Genomic DNA, 16807 nt, shown 5'->3' on the forward strand with positions numbered 1-16807 from the left:
CTCTAAGACTGAATCCCAGGGGACTCCCCCTCCTCGTCTTCTGAACAATTCAGAGTCCGCCCTCCAGAAGTCCAAGGTAGCAGTTTTGCTTTTCCCCCTCCTGGCTCCACCAAGAATCGAGAACTCTACCATTTCATGGTCACTCTGTCCAAGACAGCCCCTGATCTCCACATCTCCCACCAGACCTCCTCTGTGTGTGAAGCGCAGGTCTAACAGGGCAGCTTGTCTCATAGGCTCTCTCACCAGCTGCATCAGGCAGTTATCCTCCATACACTCCAGAAACCTCCTAGACTGCTTCTTCTTTGCTCTGTTGTATTCCCAGCCTATGTCGGGGAAGTTGAAGTCCCCCATGAGGACAAGGGCCAGCGATCACGCAGCTTCTGCCAGCTGTTCGTAGAACAGCTCATCTGTCTCTTCATCCTGGTTTGGCGCTCTATAACAGATGCCCACCAGGATTCTGCCTTGTCACTGCTTCCCCTGATCTTTACCCACAGGGATTCAACCTTCTCATCCCCAGTCATAACCTCAGTAACGTGAAAGGACTCTCTAACATAGAGAGCCACGCCACCACCCCTCCTTCCTCGCCTATCCTTCCTGAAGAGTTTGTAGCCATCCATTGCAGCATTCCAGTCATGGCAGTGGTCCCACCATGTTTCCATAATGGCAACTAAGTCCTAGCTTGCCTGCCACACAAAGGCTTCTAACTCTTCTGGTTTGTAGATGCTGGAGATCTGGCAGTAGCGGTGGAACTTTCCCAACAGTGCTGCATTATCTTTGGTCGCTGCTGACAGACGGCAGCAGAGGGGCAGTGTTGATAAAATGGCATCTGACACAGAAGCGTGTCTGATGCAAAGGTGTGTCATTTCTTTCCTCCACTGTCACGGGGTTATCCTAGCTGTAAGTCCGCGACAGGGGGGCACAGGGCCCGGGAGAAACAGAGGAGCGAAGGAAAAGGAAGGAGGGGCTACGAACGCCTTGTCGCATGACCCGGCCGGCCCCGGGCAGCGCGCTCTGGGGGAGGGGAACGGGCAGAGAGCAAGCAAATAGCTTTAACCAAGAGAAGAAAACACAGTGGCAGCGATCTGAGGAGGAGCGGTATTTGTCTAAATGTAGCCAAATCCAAGCAAATGAGAGAGACGAGTACCCACAGTACGAGTCAAAGCGCGATAGTGCGAGGGAAGTACACGCTCTTCCTATGCCGTGAGCTGAGCCGGCATGACGCAGAGCGAGCGCCGGGTGGGGTGCGGTCCGGAGCTCCGCCTCACGTCTTCTTCCCGCCAGGCCCTCCCGGGATGCCGCCCCTCCTCTCCTTTCCCCTCCCCTCCGAGTGTCCAAAATGTCCGAACGGGCGATAACACGGAACGAGAACGTTACCTTTTTAACTCCCACTGTTCTGCGTGATGTTCTGATGTGGAATACCGACAACAAAAAACCACAAACCCCAGCAGCATGAGGAACGTGGGAATGCAGCTGTGGGAAGGCATATTCATTTTGGTGGGTAATTTGCCACATACGCAGTTTAAAGGAGTTGTGAAAAGAGAAATAGAGGGAAGGGATGGGGGAAAAAAAAAGGAAATATACAACTGTCTCGACAGAGAGTTACTTCCCAGTAACACTGAACAGAATCGGTTTTAAATTAGAATAAATATTTGTTTATTGTTTTGTCGTGCATTTACTAACCCAGGTTGATTGGGAACATCAAAATCTTAAGATGAAAAGGTATGTTGTAGTTGGCTGAACTCTTCTAAGCTACTTGTTCACAATTACACGTAGATAAAACTGTTGGCTCTGACGCTACTCGGAGCTGGCACAATTAGCCTTCTTTCCATAGCCTTCCACAGCATTTCTGGCACAGCTTCATAGCAGAAATTCATTTTTTATTACTCCTGCAATGAGATATATTCTGTTGTGATGACTGCTTTGGGCCCTCAGACAAAATCTCCTACAAAGTACAAATTTGTCCTGTCCTAACTCAGCAAGAATGGACTGGTTGGGGGGCACTCCCTTAAAGCACACAGAAACCACACAGACGTGACTCTAACCTTGACTTAGAAATACCTTGGAACTCAGTTAATACTGAAGACCTTTAAGAACCATGGGAACTGTTTTTCATATAACTCTTTCTTTGTGAAGTATTGTAGGTAAACAGCCATCAAGGTGTTGAAAGACTAAAAAGCTGCATTTCTATGTGGCTTCACGTTCCGTATTATTTGTTTCTCAGTCAACAATTAAAATTTAGATTGATTTTTAAGAAAATACTGTTGTTTCTCATTTTTTACTCATTACAATAAGAAGTAATTCGGCTATTAACTAACATTCACTTCTAGCCAAGCGATTTATTGCTAGATCTGATAAATACTGTGAGCAAGTAGTCAAACCAGGATAAAATTCCTTTTCACAGGAGAGTTTTTTCAACAGAAAATCTTCAAGTTTCAATAAGAATGTTTGAAAAAAATTGTTTTCTTCCCTATCCATTCTTTCCCTTTGTTAATTAAGGCTTTCCTATCCTTTCTACATTCTTAATTAATTCCTTAATGCATTTGTTATTCTATTCAGTCTGTTTGCATACAGATGTAACTACAAGACAGCTTTCTAACTTTTCAGATGATTTTAAACTGGTGTTTAAAAGACTATTGATTTTTTCCTCGTCTGTGAAATGGAGTGTCATACCAAAATGCAGTGACTCAGCTACTTTCCATAGCAGGTCTTCAGAGTGACTGACCATAAGATGGTCAAGGATTTCTTTTCACAGTCACGTTACTCATCTAGTGGCCAGTAAACATTGAAATGTGCGTTAGAGTCAGGATTTGCAATTATGACTGCATTTTTTTTTCTCATTTGGCATGATTTTGATGCTCATGATCTCCATAGCAAATATCCTTGCAGGATCTTTTTATAATATAAATGTCTAGGAGAAATTATTTTCTCTGGACTAGAACTTCTTTCTGTTATGAATAACTTCTGGACAGCCATGCACGATGTGAGAAATGCCTGAAGACGCTTTCCTTTGATCGTTTCTAAGCAGCCAGATATTTGTTAAATATCCTTCAAATATGAAGGGGCTGCCATCTTTTTTAAAATGTTTATAAAACCTTGCCCCTTTGCTTGTGAGAAAATATTCCTTCTTCCCACTCCCTTCCCCCCCCCCAGTTTTGCTAGTTTTCTAATATGAATTAATTTCTTCCAATTATTCTCCTCCATAAAACTGCTGTTACGATTTGGAACCCCCTCAAAATAGCTTTCAGTAAATTCACAGCTTAAAAAATGCAGATTGCTTGCAGCTGGTAGTTCTGTGTTAACACAAATTCCTTTTGAGAGAAATATCATTGAAGAAAACTTTTGCAATATTTCTGCTTTTCTGAAAGATTTTGCTCCTTTATTATTATTCTTCTTTTATATATATATGTTTTTTTTGCAGGTGCAGTGCCCCTGTGGTTCAAGCAGGTTAGAAAGCAGCCTTGTGACTCAGTGGGAGTGTTAAATGACTGTGCGATATCTACACTGCATCAATAATACAGAGGATGTTTATTCTGTATCAATAAATAGATGTTAATACAGTAAATACAAAAGCTTCCCTCTTGTAGGTTTAAAGAAGGGCAACAAGGCTTGTAAAGCGCCTCAAGTCGCGCCAGGGGGAGCTTAGGTTGGACATCAGGAAACACGTCTTCACAGCAAGGGTTGTTAAGTGCTGGAATAGGCTCCCCAGGGAAGTGGTTGAGTCAGCATCCCTGGATGTGTTTAAAAGCCGTTTGGATGTCGTGCTCGGGGACATGATTTTGCAGAGGGCTGTTAGGTTAGGATGGTTAGGTCATGGTTGGACTCGATGATCTTCAAGGTCTTTTCCAACCCGAGTGAGTCTACGATTCCATGATTCTGTGATCCAGTTGCGAGTGAAGATGATGGTGCACTGGTTTCTTTCAGTCTCAGCGCGGTGAAGCGAGAGGGCTGTGTCTTTCAGGGAAGCCCAGCAGAGGGGCCAGCAAGGATAACGCGAAGGGTTGCGCAGGGCCACAGGGCTGGAGCTGGGGTCAGCCCTGAGCACAGCTGCAGCAGCGCAACCAGCCAGCTCTTAGGGAGTGCAGCCTCCTCTCCCACATGCTGCTGAGCCGGTAGCGAAGAGGGCTGACTCCAAGGAGTGTTCTCAGGAGCTGGATGGTTTCAGCCACCAGGGTGGAAGCGGAGGAGCTGCCGGTACGCTCCAAACTTCTCAGGGCTGATGTGGAAGAGAAAAGAGTGGAGTTCTGAGCCTCTGTCTGTGCAAAGCAAGCCAAGAAACCCTCCTGCCGGTGCCGTCCCACCCAGCTCTTCCAGGGCCAGCCCGGAGCAGGCAGACAGCGGGGTCAGCTGGAGAAGGGCTGGCGGCCATTGCTTGCTCGCTGCTTCGCCCGCACTGCCCCTTGTCTGCAAAGGTGGCAGAGCCCTCCTGCCTGGGTTGGGACGGGGGTTGCAGCTCGCTGCCCACAGTCTTTTCTTCTCCCTGCCCCAGTGCTCTGACCCCCTCACGGTCCTCACTCACCCTCGATGGCGTTGTTCAGCTTCTCCTCACGGCCATCTCTCAAGTGCTGCCCAGCAAGCCCTAGACACACGCAGCCTGTCAAAGATCCTGCTGGCCAGCCCAGCCCAGCCCAGCCCAGCCCCCCACCATCCCTGCTGGCCTGTCCACGCACCCGCGACTGCAGCACCCAAGGAAGCTCCGAGGCACTCAGCAAGGCTCCCACCGGCATCCGCTGTGCGGGCAGAGCTGCCGGAAGGCAGCAGGGAGCCCCGCAAGCGCCCCGGCCCCGCCTTGGGCCTGCACGGCTCCACGGGCACGTGACTCAGCCAGCAGCAGCAGGCGCTGGGGCCAAGCTGCTGTGGGGCACAGAAGGGCCAGGGCTTGTGGCTCACCAATGAACCTGACGGCCGCCTCTTGCAGGGGCTCCTGGGGGCTCCGCAGGTAGGACAGGCTCTGCTCCAGGAACTGGTCCGCTCTGCTGCCGTGACCCATCAGCTAGAAGACAGCACACGTGGTTACGGCTGGGGCAGACTCTCCCCCTTGGGCAGGCAAATGCCGTGCCTGGGATGGGCCTCCGCTGCCTTCACCTGCCGGATGCTGGCCCCAACAGCCTGCCAGCAGGAGCAGGCCAGGACTCCGGGAGGAGAGGAGGCCGGAGAAGAGCCCGAGCCGCCAAGTGCTTGAGGGAAAGGGGTGCGTGAACGGTGACAGGCTGTGCCTTCGGCACTGGCCCCACGCTCCGGGACAGGGATGGCAGGCCTCATTTGGGCCAGGTCTCGGGGGCTCCGGGGCACTTGTTCTCACCAGGCACTCGCCAATCCTCTGCGTCTGCGCTGTCTTCAGCAGGTACCTGAGGTGTTTGCGCTTCAGCAGCTTGGCCGCGCAAAGAAGGGCTTCCCAAGAGGCCTGCAGAGGAACAGAGAGCGGGAGATGCCTCCAATGCCTGCCCAACAGGGCCTGTGCATCCTGCATCTTGCCACGGCTCGGGGCCTTCCTGGGCCTTGGCGGGAAGGAAGATGCAGCAGCTGGGGAAAGGTATCTGTTCTGCACTCAGGCAGAGGCGTGGGGCAAGCACCACCTCCGGCACTGGACGCTGCTGGGGCTGCAGCGTAGATCCTTCCGATGCTCAGGCCATCGTGAGGGCTATCAGCACCGCCTTCTTCCAGTGACCGCCCAGCTTAGAAATGCCCACCTGAGCCACGCTCTGGTCCTGGTCGTGCATGTGGAAGAAGAGAGGCAGGAGGATGTTGCGCACTTCCTTCTTCATCTCTGCTCTGCGGGTGTGCCCTGCAACCTCCATGGCATCCTTACAGAGAAGGATGGAGAGCTGCCTCACGTGGCTGGACTCCTGGTGATGCACAAGGGAGGAACTCAGTCCTGCCTCCTCCAAGCCCACGGTGAGCAGGGGGGTGGGGCTGGCCAACAGGGACCCAGACGTTTGTGGCTCTCCCGCTCACAGCAGGGAGCGGTGGTAGGCCAGCTGTGCACACAGTGCCATTGTGCAGCATGCATCTGTGGGGCACTGCATGTGGAGGGGCTGCCCCAGCATGACAGCCTGAGAAGCACCAAGCAAAAGGTTTCCTGCACGCAGCCAGGCATTGTGGTGGGAAGAGCAGAATTTGCAGGCCAGGCCAGCTGGATGCGCAGAGGAACACAGCACACGCTCACACGCCCCACAGCCACACGAGCCATGCCTCCCAATGCTCATCGGCCTTACATTTAAGAAGAAGGGCAGCAGTAGCTTAGGCAGCTGCAGGGCAATGGGTACCGCCTTCTGCCGGTCTGTCACGCGCAGCAAATTATGGAGGACAGTCATGGCCTTTGCACCGATGTTGCTGTCGGCATCCTGCAGTTGCTGCATGATCTCTGGCAGCAGGTCTTGCAGAATTACTGCCTGTGGCAAAGACAGCATTTCTTCTTCAGAAACCCCAAGCGCCGCCCTGACAGAGCACTTCTGCTTACAGATGGCACAGCCCAGGGCAGAGACCTGTTTGGGGCCGGCTCTGAGCACACCATGGCCCCGTGGGATGGGACGGGATGGGCCGGGCCGGGCCGGAATGGGATGGAATATGATGGGATGGAATGCGGTGTGACGTGATGGGATGGGATGGGACAGGACGGGATGGGATGGGATGGAGGTCTGCTGCCTTTGGCTCCAGAAACAGCCATTTGTGTCAGCGCGGCCCTCAGTGGCTGATGAAGGTGGCAGTGAGGCAGTGGACCAGCTGACGCCTCTCAGGATTCCAGGCAAAGTCCAGGCAAGCCTCTGTGGGCACCGCCGCCTGGGGCTGGGCTGCAGGCCCTCTGCCTCAATGCCAGCCACTCACCATTGTGGGTATTGCAGACAGCTTGACCAGGCTGGTGGTAGCCAAGTCACGCAGCACCGAGTTCTGACTCTGCAGATACGATGGGAGGAAGCTCAGGATGCTCGTGCTGCCAATGCGCTCCATGATGGTGGCGACCTTCACGCAGTCCAGCAGCTGAAACACACCCAGCAGTACCATGAGAGAGAGGTCGTCCCCGTTGGCAGGATTCCTGTGCTGAATTGCCCCTCCCGCAAGACCCAGGGCAGGAGCCCAAGGGCCAGCCACAATTCTGCCTCGTGGCAGGCTGCACGGCTTCCTTGCCTGCTGCTCCTGCCCTCACAGCCATTTGCAGCCTCTCGCTCCCTGGAGCTGCACTAAATGCATGTGCTTCTGACTTTTTTCCTCAGCCTCGTGGGGAAAAAAGCCTCGTGGCAGGGATGCCCCCAGGCTGGGCTGACTGCGGTGAGAGTGCAGGCAGCGGCCCTGCTCTGCTGACTGGCAACTTGACCCTCCCCGCTCTGCCAGAGACCTCGAGGTTTCAAAGGCACCTCCAGGAGGCACCGCTTGCCTCTAGGCCCACCTCAACGAACACAGCCATGGTCCCGATCTCGTGCTCCTGTCTCACGATGAGAGCTACGACTGTTTCTTCAAACACCGCAGCACAGCAGAGCGGCCCAGTGTTTCGCAGTGCCCTGGCCGGGGGAAGAACGCAGAGATGTGCTCAGTCAGCTTAGAGAAGCCTTGCCTACGCACGAGTTGTGGCCTTCCCACAGGCGCCCATTGCTGACCACCTCAGCTTCCCAGGCCCCTGGGCTCTTCCCATGCTCATTGACCACCCTTCTGGCTGCTCTGACACACAGCTCCGACGCGGGCCGCAGCACTGTGTGCAGAGCCAGCCCCGGCAACCGCCTCAATCAGTGGAGCGCAGGGAAAGAGTGCTCTGGGAGGCGAGTCAGGCCTCAGGCCCTGTGAGTCCTCTCTCAGCCTAGCAACAGCAGCCCCTCTCCGGGGGAAAAGAGCCGGGGAGACGGGGACAACTGGGTTGGCTCTCACCTGGTCAGCACAGCCACGCCTGTGTGGTAGGTCTCAAGGCTCATAAGCATGTCCCAGCCACCCTGCCTCTCGATGTCCTCCACCAAACTGTCACCCATCCGGTGTCGGAAAATTGCTCTCATGCACTCCACCGCATTCCTGTGGGCACAGCAAAGCGTGCGTCACATGGGGAGCCTTGGCCCTGGCTCTGGGCCTGGGCCAGAGACCTGGCGGCAGGGATGCAGCACCTGATTTCTTTCACAGGCAACATGTTCTCCTCCGTATCACCGTCTCTCAAGTTGAAGCAGCCACGCTGTGAGCACTGCAGGATGAAGAAGATCTTGAGGAGCACTGTCCTGTACAGCTTGCGCATAAACAACCGTACACACTCTTCACTGGACGGCAGATGCAGGATCGTGTGCATGGCGTGGCTTATCTGCAGAAAACACCCAGGGATGGCCCTCAGCATACAGCTGCCCCTGCAGCGCTGCCCAAGCCCGCGGGCTGGGAGGTTGGGCTTCAAGGGCAGGGCATGAGAGGATGAGGGGCTGTGGAGGGGAGGGAAGGCTTAGGGAGGAGAGCGGGTCAGCCAGAAACCCACAGCCAGGTTATGGTTGCAGCTGTAGCCCTGGTGAAGGTCACTGTGGCTTGGCTCTGGCTGTTCCAGCAACAGGTTCTTCACCACGACCTGTGCAAGGCTGGATTCGGAGACAATCGCCTGCCACATGACTGTGAGAGACCTGCAGAGACAGAGCGCACTGCGTCGGGGGCTGCCCCAGCCACCGTCCTTTGGTGGCCCCAAGGGTCCTGTGCTGGCCCCAAGGGTCTTAAGCCGTCCATGAGGTGGGCAGGCCCCTCACGTGTTGCACCACGAGATATCACGCAGCATGGTCCTGACCACACGCTGCGGGTCCAAGCGCGTGATCTTCAAAAGGGTCTGGATCATGATGTCCCGAAGCAACGCGTTGCTGTCTGATGTGAGGTTGTCACAGATGCTCTGCACCATCTCTGGCACCTGGAGGAGACAACAAGGGCATTGAGATGGAGCACAGCCACAGCCCCAGCTGCCGCTGGGAACTGCTGCTTCCCTCCTAAGCCCCACTCTCAGGTCAGGGGAAGCAGCCCCCAGAGAGCAAAAACACGGGGCAACCCGTCTGAAAACTGCTTACGTTTGAGAGCTGAGAGCCCTCCTCTCTCAGGACTGCATCCAACGCGCTGGCAACCACCTTGGTGTCAGAGACCCTCGGCTGGATCATGCCCTCCAGGACAGTTAGGATGAAGTTCCCCCTCTCAGTGGGGCGGAGCCATCTGCCCACTAACTGTGGGAAGGAGGAAGGGAGAGAAGGCCCGATGCACTGTGTTTAATGGTGGTGGGGTGCACGTGAGCAGCGAGGGTGGCTCTGGAGAGAGACACTGCATCCCAGGAGAGCCCAGTGCTGGGCTGGCTGACTGCAGCCTCGTGCAGTGGGTGCAGTGGGTGCAGAGAGGGAGCTGCTGTGCAGAGCAAAGGCTGGCCTGGAGGTCAGGGTCACAGAACACTGGCTCGGCAAGCAGCTGGGGCTCACCGATGGCCAGAACAGCTGCAGTCACAGCTCTGCCACTGGCATAAAGTCTGTGGCTACTCCCTGCTGAGACACGGGTGGACCCTGCCGCCAGACTGTTGAGAGGCCGAGACAGCCCCTGCCTCGTGCTCCCACTTACTGGTGCATTGGCTCATGTGAGCCTCCTGCCAACCCCCCCCCCCCCGTCAAGCATCCCAGCAAGGGACGAGCTGCTTACCAGTGTATTCCAGGCAGCATACGGGGCGCAGAAATGGCCCCAGTGTCCATCCTCCACGTATAGGTTGGGATTGGCATTTCCAAACTTGTAACCTGGGCAGCAGGAGAAACAGAGAGTGAGTGGTAAGAATGATGGAGAAGGTGGAGTAGGCATGAGAGATCAGGAAGGAGAGTTCTGCTTGTGCCCAAGCTCTGAGGCTGCCAAAGAGAGCCAGCCACTGCTGTGTGGGGAGTTGCAGAGGTGTCAGGGCAGAAGCGCGCCTGTTTCAAGGGGGAGAAGGCAAGGCCAACTCTCAGGCTGCAGCAAGGCAGGAGAGCTAGGTCTAGCCTTCTGCTCTGAAGGAGGAGAGAAGCCCTGCCGTGCTGCTGCTACAGGCTCCCCAGGGCAGGGAGGGTGGCCAAAGAGGTGCACTGCCTTGTCTGGGCTTTAGCGTGCGCAACAACCCAGCCCATTGCAACGTCTCTTACCCAGTCGTGCTGCCAGGATGCTGTGGATGGCTTGCACTGTCTCTGTGGACTCACACCTGATGTCCTCGTCCTCCTCGGCACAGCATAGGATGAGGTGCCCCAACAGCTGCCCCATGAGCGTATCAGGCATTTCTTTTAAGAGGCGAATGTCAGCCATGCTTTCACTGTTTTGAGACGAGCTCTGAGGAACAAAGGAAAGGCAGAGTTAGCTGGGCTGAACTAGTGTGCTTGGGACAAACGCTCTGACTCCCCAGAGCCAGCAGCGGGCTGAGCGCCACAGGAGCTGAGCGCCAGCGCTTTGGCCAGCTCTGCCCTGGGCCACGCAGGGGCTGACCCATGGCAGACCCACATCCAGGTGAGGAGCATGCTGACTGCCTTTGGTGGGAACTGTTGGAGGGGTTTGAGTGGCTGCGGGCTTTTGGTGCCTAGGGGAAAGTGCCCCAGGGCGGCTGGTCTTGCAGGGAGCCCGGAGCTAGCAGCTCTCTGAGGGCACCAGGAAGGGGCAAGAGGGGGCTTTCGTGCTCCCTTGCTCCCTGTCCCACCGGCTCCTTACCCCCATCAGAAAAGCAGGGCCCATGAGGTTCCTCAGGCTGACAATCCTCTCCACGGCACAGCGGCGCACTCTCACCCTGTTGGACTTGGTGCAGGGCAGCAGGGCCTGAGAAGACAAATGCTGTTGGTCAGCCACAGGATGACTGTGGGAGGGAAGGGCTTTGGGGCCGGCACGCTGCTGGGTGCCCTCAGCGGCCAGAGGAAGAGAGTCTCAAGGCTGAGCTTGCTTTGCATGACGGCCACGTCCCAGCAGACCTCGGCCTTGCTGACATCTGCCACGAAGTGCACCGCCGAGGCAGGCAAGGAGGGCGGTGGGTCAGCAGTGCCAGCTGCCACTGCAGGGTCTGAGAAGGGCACTCAACGGCCTTCCACCGCTCAGGTGCAAACCACTGGGTTTCAGGTGGTCGTGCCCCCCACCCCACCGCACGCTCTCTGTGCCTGCTTCTGGGACACAGTGCCCACCCCAGGCAGTCCCTTCTCTTTGCAGGAAGGAAGAGCCCCTTCTCTTTGCACATGCCAGACCTGCAAGATGATCTCCACGTTGGCGAAGCCTGGCGAAAGACGCAGCCTCACTTGCAGCACTCTGTCCAGAGATTGCAGCATCTGCAAGAAGAACAGAGCAGGTGTGCCCTTTTCCTTGCCCTTTCTTTGCAGGAAGCTGGCTTCAACTCCTGCCACCCGAGGCAGAATTCAGGCACCCTGTGGAGCCAGGAGCCTGCCCTGTGGTGCCTCAGGGTCTGCCTTGGCTGTCTCCTTCCAGCAGCCCAAGTGAACTGGAAGAAGCGCGCAAAACTGACTGGCAGGCTCTCTGGAGCATAGCCAGCACGTACCTGCTCATGGAGGGGAGCGTCAAAGCTGTCGTGCTCCTGCATTTCAGCGAGAGAGCAGATGTAGGTAATGCAGCGTCTGAGGTGCTGTCCGACCCGGGCTATGTCCTCATTGCTGCGAGGAGAGGAAAGGCCTGTTGGATGCTGGCAGCTGGGGCACGCCTGCTGCTGTCAGGCCCCTGCTGTGGAGAGGCCCAGGCCCAGCCGGGCTCTGGGGTACTTGCCTCCTTGCAGTGATGGCGAGCACGGCGTGCCTGCCCAGGGACATCACTGGGCACCGGTAGCTGGGCAACTTCTTTCGCACTAGCGCCTGGAGAGAGACAGACAGCACAGCTGGGCTGGGACACGGGAGCTGCCGCGGCCAGCGCCAGGATGCACTGCAGGAGGAGCACCGCCGTCCCCACGCTGGCACCGGCATCCGAGGCAGGAGCCCCGCGGCCGGCAGGCGGGTCGGCGCCTGAAGAGAGAGGCCCGTCCCACTCGTCCCTGCTGGCTGCACCGCCGGGCCAGCGTCCGGCCAGCCGTGCCCCCTCCCTCAGCCTCGCCGGGTGCCCGCTCACCTCGTGCTGTGGTTCCAGCTTGCCGTCGGGCAGGTACCTCCCCTCCAGCCGCAGCCTGCAGACCGTGAGGACGGAGGCCAGCAACCGCTTCCTCGCGTCCAGCTCCTGACAGCCGGGGAGACGGGAGACAAACGGGAAGGGTGAGAGGGCGCAGGCACGGCCAGCGGGGCCGCTGCGCCGAGGGGGTGCGCTGGTGGTGCGGGGGGCCCGGCGGGCAGCAGCTCTGCGCAGCCAGCGGCCCTCCGAGAGCCTGTGCGCAGGCAGCAAGCACGGCGGCGCCCGGCTGGGAGCAGCGGGCAGAGCCTCGCGCCGACCAGGTCGGACATCCGTACCTTCTCCTCGCCGGCGAGGAAGGACCAGAGGAACTCACAGTCCTTCTTCTCCTTGTCATCCAGCTGCCCGACGCCGGAGGCTGTGGAAGAAGCAGCGGGGAGAGCTGTGAGCAGGGGCTCGGTGCACCGGAGCCCGCTCTCCCTCGGAGGCGCAAGGAACGAGGCTCCCGGTGTAGATCAGGGTGAGCTCCCTGGCTCCAGTCCTGTGGCATCGGCCCCAGTCGAGCCCCGACCGCGGCCTGCCACGGAGCCCGGAGCGCAGGCCGAGGCTGGCCGGGCCCAGTGCCACCTGCGTACTCACCGGTCTCCTCGAACGACTCTCGGCCTGTCTCTAGCTCTGTCCTCGGGGAATCTAAGAGCTGGGATTCTGGGAGAAAGGCATTGGTGGAACCGGGGGCTCCACCGTGAGCCACGCTGCTCCCGTGCTGTCCCATCGCGATCCTCCGGAACACCCGAATAACGCCGGGCTTTCCATGTGCGCGTCACAGAAGGCCCTGCTGTGACGTGTTGCCTGCGTCACAGTGGGTGCGCTGCCCGCGGCCGGAGGACTGCCGCGAGGCGAGGCTGCTCACCCTCGGGCACCTGAGCAGGCAGACCGTTCCGTTCAACACTGCTGAGGCTCTAGGAGCTATTGGAAGCGCACACTGTCAAGTACTGCTACAGATTTGAGTAAAGAACCGTAAAGGTTGGAATGATTCCAATATTCAATCGCAGGGGGCGAAAGACATGGAAAAAGGAAGAGAGATGGGATGCTGAGGAACGTATTTTGGGGGAAAGAAAGGCCCAAGTACTCTAGACATCAAGGAAAAATGAAAAAAAGATGAAAGGACCTCTCTTCACAGGCCTTGTTCTTCTGAAGAACTGGAAGGATTTACGCTATCTTAAAGGTGTAATAAGTTAACGCTGCAACATCACCAGTTCTTCCCGCTTCCTATTACCTGTAGAAATTGCCGGTAATACTTAGCGGAGGAAGCATTTCACATCACAGGTTGGAAGATCTCTGAAGCTTATCAATACCGGTTAAGCCAGAGATGAAATATCACAATGGAATGAACTGAAACAGGAATAAACAAGAAGCGTTTGAGGAATACAAAGTGTGTGTTTTCACTGCATCTTTTGTGGGCCGTACTCTGGGTACAGTGGGTCGTTCTGGGTGGTGCTTAGCGGGTCACGGGTATGCGGGGCAGTCGTGTGTCACAGTATATAACGACTTGTTGTGCAGCATTACATCGGCACTTGAGCTACACGTTAAGCTTGTGTCCCCTGTGTCCCTGTGCCAGGATGGGTGCAGATGGGAGGGCACAGCAGTGGTTGGCGGCCGGGCTGGGGTAGCAAGGAGGTGGGCAACATCTTTCAATATACACACGCGATACCGAGAAAGAAGAGGAGTAATAAATAGAACTGGCTGAGATGGGACAATTAAACACCTCATCATCTACCAATGCGTATGTTCAAGTCCAATAGAATTGACATAAAAATTTTTCTTTTATATATATAGTTTTTTTTTTTTTTTTTTTTTTTTTTTTTTTTGCGGGTGCAATGTTGAACTTTGTGACGATCAGTCAGAAATTTCAATGTAAATGTGATTCCTTCAATCTGGTTAAATTCGAGGAACTCAGAAGAAAAAGCAACCTTAAAAGTAATGATGAGATTATGGACTTTTACAAATAACAGAAGGCAAGAACAAAATTCAGCAATTGAACAATCTCACAAAGATTTTTGTTTGCCTCTGCCTTTCTCTACTCTGAAAACTCACAGCAATGGTGATGCTAGAGTTTATCCTGTTCAGAATTTTTTCTGTCTATTTGTCAGACTGAATTGCTAGATTTTTTTAGAAAGAAAGATTTCATTAATTCTGTTAGGTAAAGTGGTGGGTGTATAATGAGAAATAATAACTACTGGAATAACCAAGAAGTATAAACTATAGCGAGTTGCAAGCTGATCAGCCATTGGTAATATGTCGTTATGTCAAGTGACTCAGAGCTTTCTGTCTGTTGCTCCTTCTCTTGCAGGTGGATCTCAAATACTTTCTCAATTCGTCTCCCTTTCCATTATATACTGTCTGGTTTGTATCTTCGTAATGATCTGCCCTATAAATGCCACTGTTGTCAGATTTCCATTTAGAGCAATACATTTGAACGCAGTTAACTAAGACAATGACAGGCGATCACATCTGGAAACAAACACCTAGAGGCCATAAGCTTGTCAGTCAGACAACAGGAGCATCAGAGCTTACACTTTATTATAATACTTACTCAGACATTCAAAGGACAAGGTTGCAATCAGGAATTGCACTCAGCAAGGTTTTACTAAGTGCACACCATATTTGACAAGTCTGATTGCCTTCACTGATTGGTTATGTAGGCAGGAGGGTGTACATTACCATTAGAAAGGCTTTTGTCCCCCATGTCCCACAGCATTCTCATCTGAAAACTGAGAAATCAGGGAACTGTGAAATGGATTGATGGTAGGCTGAAATGTAGCTTGTCTGCCAGGCTGAACTGGTCATAATCATTGGCTCTCTTATTACCAAGCTGGTTGGCAGCCAGTTACAAGTGTCAGTCCCCAGAGATCCATGACAGAACCTGCGCTGCTCAGAGTTTTCAGTAGTGATATGGGTGATGAGGTGGGAGACTCTCCCAGCTGCTTTATGGACAGCACCGTATTAGGAATAATTAGGAATAATATTCAGAAAAAAAGAAAATCTAGAGATTTTGGCAATATACACTAGGCATATTTGTGTCCTCACAAAAAGAATATTCAATTATTTGAAGCTGAGAAATCTCCATTATCTCGCTCTACACACTGTTAAGCACACCTTCAAGGGTATAAAAGTTGAAAGTCCAGATGATTTTGTTACAGGTATTTTTATTAGCCACAATGGAATCGAGTAGTATATATTTGTCACATGAAAAGGGTAGAGAAGTTTGGCAGGAAATAAATCCCTTTGCATTCGAGCTTGTCCTCAGATACCAGGGGGTCTGGAAGCAACTGAGCGTAGATTCTGAGTGACGCCCAGTTCAATGTTATAAGTCCAGTCACGTTCAATATACGAACTATCATGATAACGGATTCACAAGTACTGCATTGTACAGTTCATCTAGTTGTGTTTGAATGAACTTTCACAACTGCCCTTAGGGAATTTGGCTGCAGCCACTGAGAGCTCTCACAGCTATATTAATCAATAGTGTCATTCATTAAAGCAACAGGAATACAGAACATTTGGGATTACTGGTGATAAATGCACTGTCTGCAAAGCCTGTGAGGTTAACCAAGAACATTAATAATATGGCTGACCACAACTGCATTAAATCATGCAACAACCCTATAGATAGTTCTAAGTTTCCTAGGAAAGCCGTTGGCATAACCAAGTGTATGAGTCTTACCCTACAGACATTCCTCTTTGGGGAAAGAGGGTCAGCCTGTTGACTGGTCCCAGAAGTTAGCAACAATATCCTCCCTCCCATTCCTCCTCCCCTAAGCCATTTTAAACTATTTTCTTACTTCTAGGTAGAATCCGAGCACTCTAGTCAAACATACCTTTCTTTGCTTTGTAATTAGTTGAGCACTCTAGTCAAACATACCTCTGCTTTCTAAAGTTAGAGAGCGTGTTCTTGTCAGCAAGGTGGAACATAGCTGGTTCAGGGCAACAGCAGGGCAGATGATCATAATATCCATAATATCACCAAGCCCACAGCCTTCTGGGCTTATCATGGACCCTGACCATGGAGCCTCCTCTCCCTTCCACCCTCTATGCTGTTTTTTTCTTCGAGTCAGCAGACCAGGTTTCCCTGTTGTTTACTAACAGCAAATGTTGCAGGTCATGTTTCTTAGGGAACTATCACAGAATAGATTATTCACTGTATTCCACCCTGGAAGTTTACCTTCTCTCAAAAGGTGGACATTTCAATAAGTCACCTCTAGTAAATACTCCGTAGTATGGTAATGAATTGATGACACAGCTAGAGACATGCTGAAAATATAATTTTGGAGAGCATTTTAGTATGGAAACTGGCATATTCACAAATAGAGGGAGTAAATCAACAACTTGTACTGTACTGGTATGTGTGTGTATGTGCAGGTATAAACACGTGGCACTGGATGTTCTCTCCATTGAAAGTAAATACAGAATAACTGAAAAGTCTAAACACTTGAATATCAGTTTTATGCTGGAATTTCTTCTCATTTCTCTAGATAGAATAGAGAGAGCATAGGCAGTAGTAATGCAGTCATGTTATAACATGCATTTTTCAGCTTTGTTGACAATTTTAACATTAGTTATTCTTGAATACATGTGAGTTCAAGTGGCAAGAAATGTCAAGTGCTTGGTTTAAAGTTTTCTGGAAATTAAATATTGACTATTTCACTCTAGATCTGCTCTTCAGCTTCTTTAGGCAATTGTACTTTTATAAGAAACTTCATCTTAAAGAGGAATATGTTGTAGATTTCTGATAGAC

At 53.1% G+C, this 16807-nt stretch overlaps 1 protein-coding gene across 1 annotated transcript; it reads right to left on the reverse strand.

Annotated features, from left to right (window-relative positions):
* Positions 1-3511: 3511 nt before the first annotated feature.
* Positions 3512-12808, reverse strand: LOC112530643 (maestro heat-like repeat-containing protein family member 7). The gene is made up of 22 exons (XM_040655692.2): positions 12652-12808; positions 12351-12430; positions 12019-12123; positions 11683-11768; positions 11462-11573; positions 11154-11234; positions 10633-10737; positions 10080-10260; positions 9613-9704; positions 9003-9152; positions 8694-8848; positions 8435-8573; positions 8082-8269; positions 7855-7992; positions 7382-7493; positions 6823-6975; positions 6213-6389; positions 5688-5843; positions 5300-5401; positions 4888-4990; positions 4517-4576; positions 3512-4213 (listed from the first exon to the last, which is right to left on the reverse strand). The coding sequence occupies exons 1-22, from the start codon at positions 12782-12784 to the stop codon at positions 4029-4031; spliced, it is 2793 nt and encodes a 930-aa protein (XP_040511626.1). The 5' UTR covers positions 12785-12808; the 3' UTR covers positions 3512-4028.
* Positions 12809-16807: the final 3999 nt, after the last annotated feature.

This window comes from Gallus gallus, chromosome Z (assembly GCF_016699485.2).
Source record: "Gallus gallus isolate bGalGal1 chromosome Z, bGalGal1.mat.broiler.GRCg7b, whole genome shotgun sequence".
NCBI classification, from domain to species: Eukaryota; Metazoa; Chordata; class Aves; order Galliformes; family Phasianidae; genus Gallus; species Gallus gallus.

Coding starts and splice junctions, on each gene's coding strand:
- LOC112530643 (XM_040655692.2), bottom strand. CDS start 12,784: ATGGGACAGCACGGGAGCAGCGTGGCTCACGGTGGAGCCCCCGGTTCC. Junction 12,431..12,651: donor AGAGTCGTTCGAGGAGACCG/GTGAGTACGCAG, acceptor CTTCTTCCACAG/CCTCCGGCGTCGGGCAGCTG. Junction 8,270..8,434: donor GCTGCAACCATAACCTGGCT/GTGGGTTTCTGG, acceptor TGTTTTCTGCAG/ATAAGCCACGCCATGCACAC.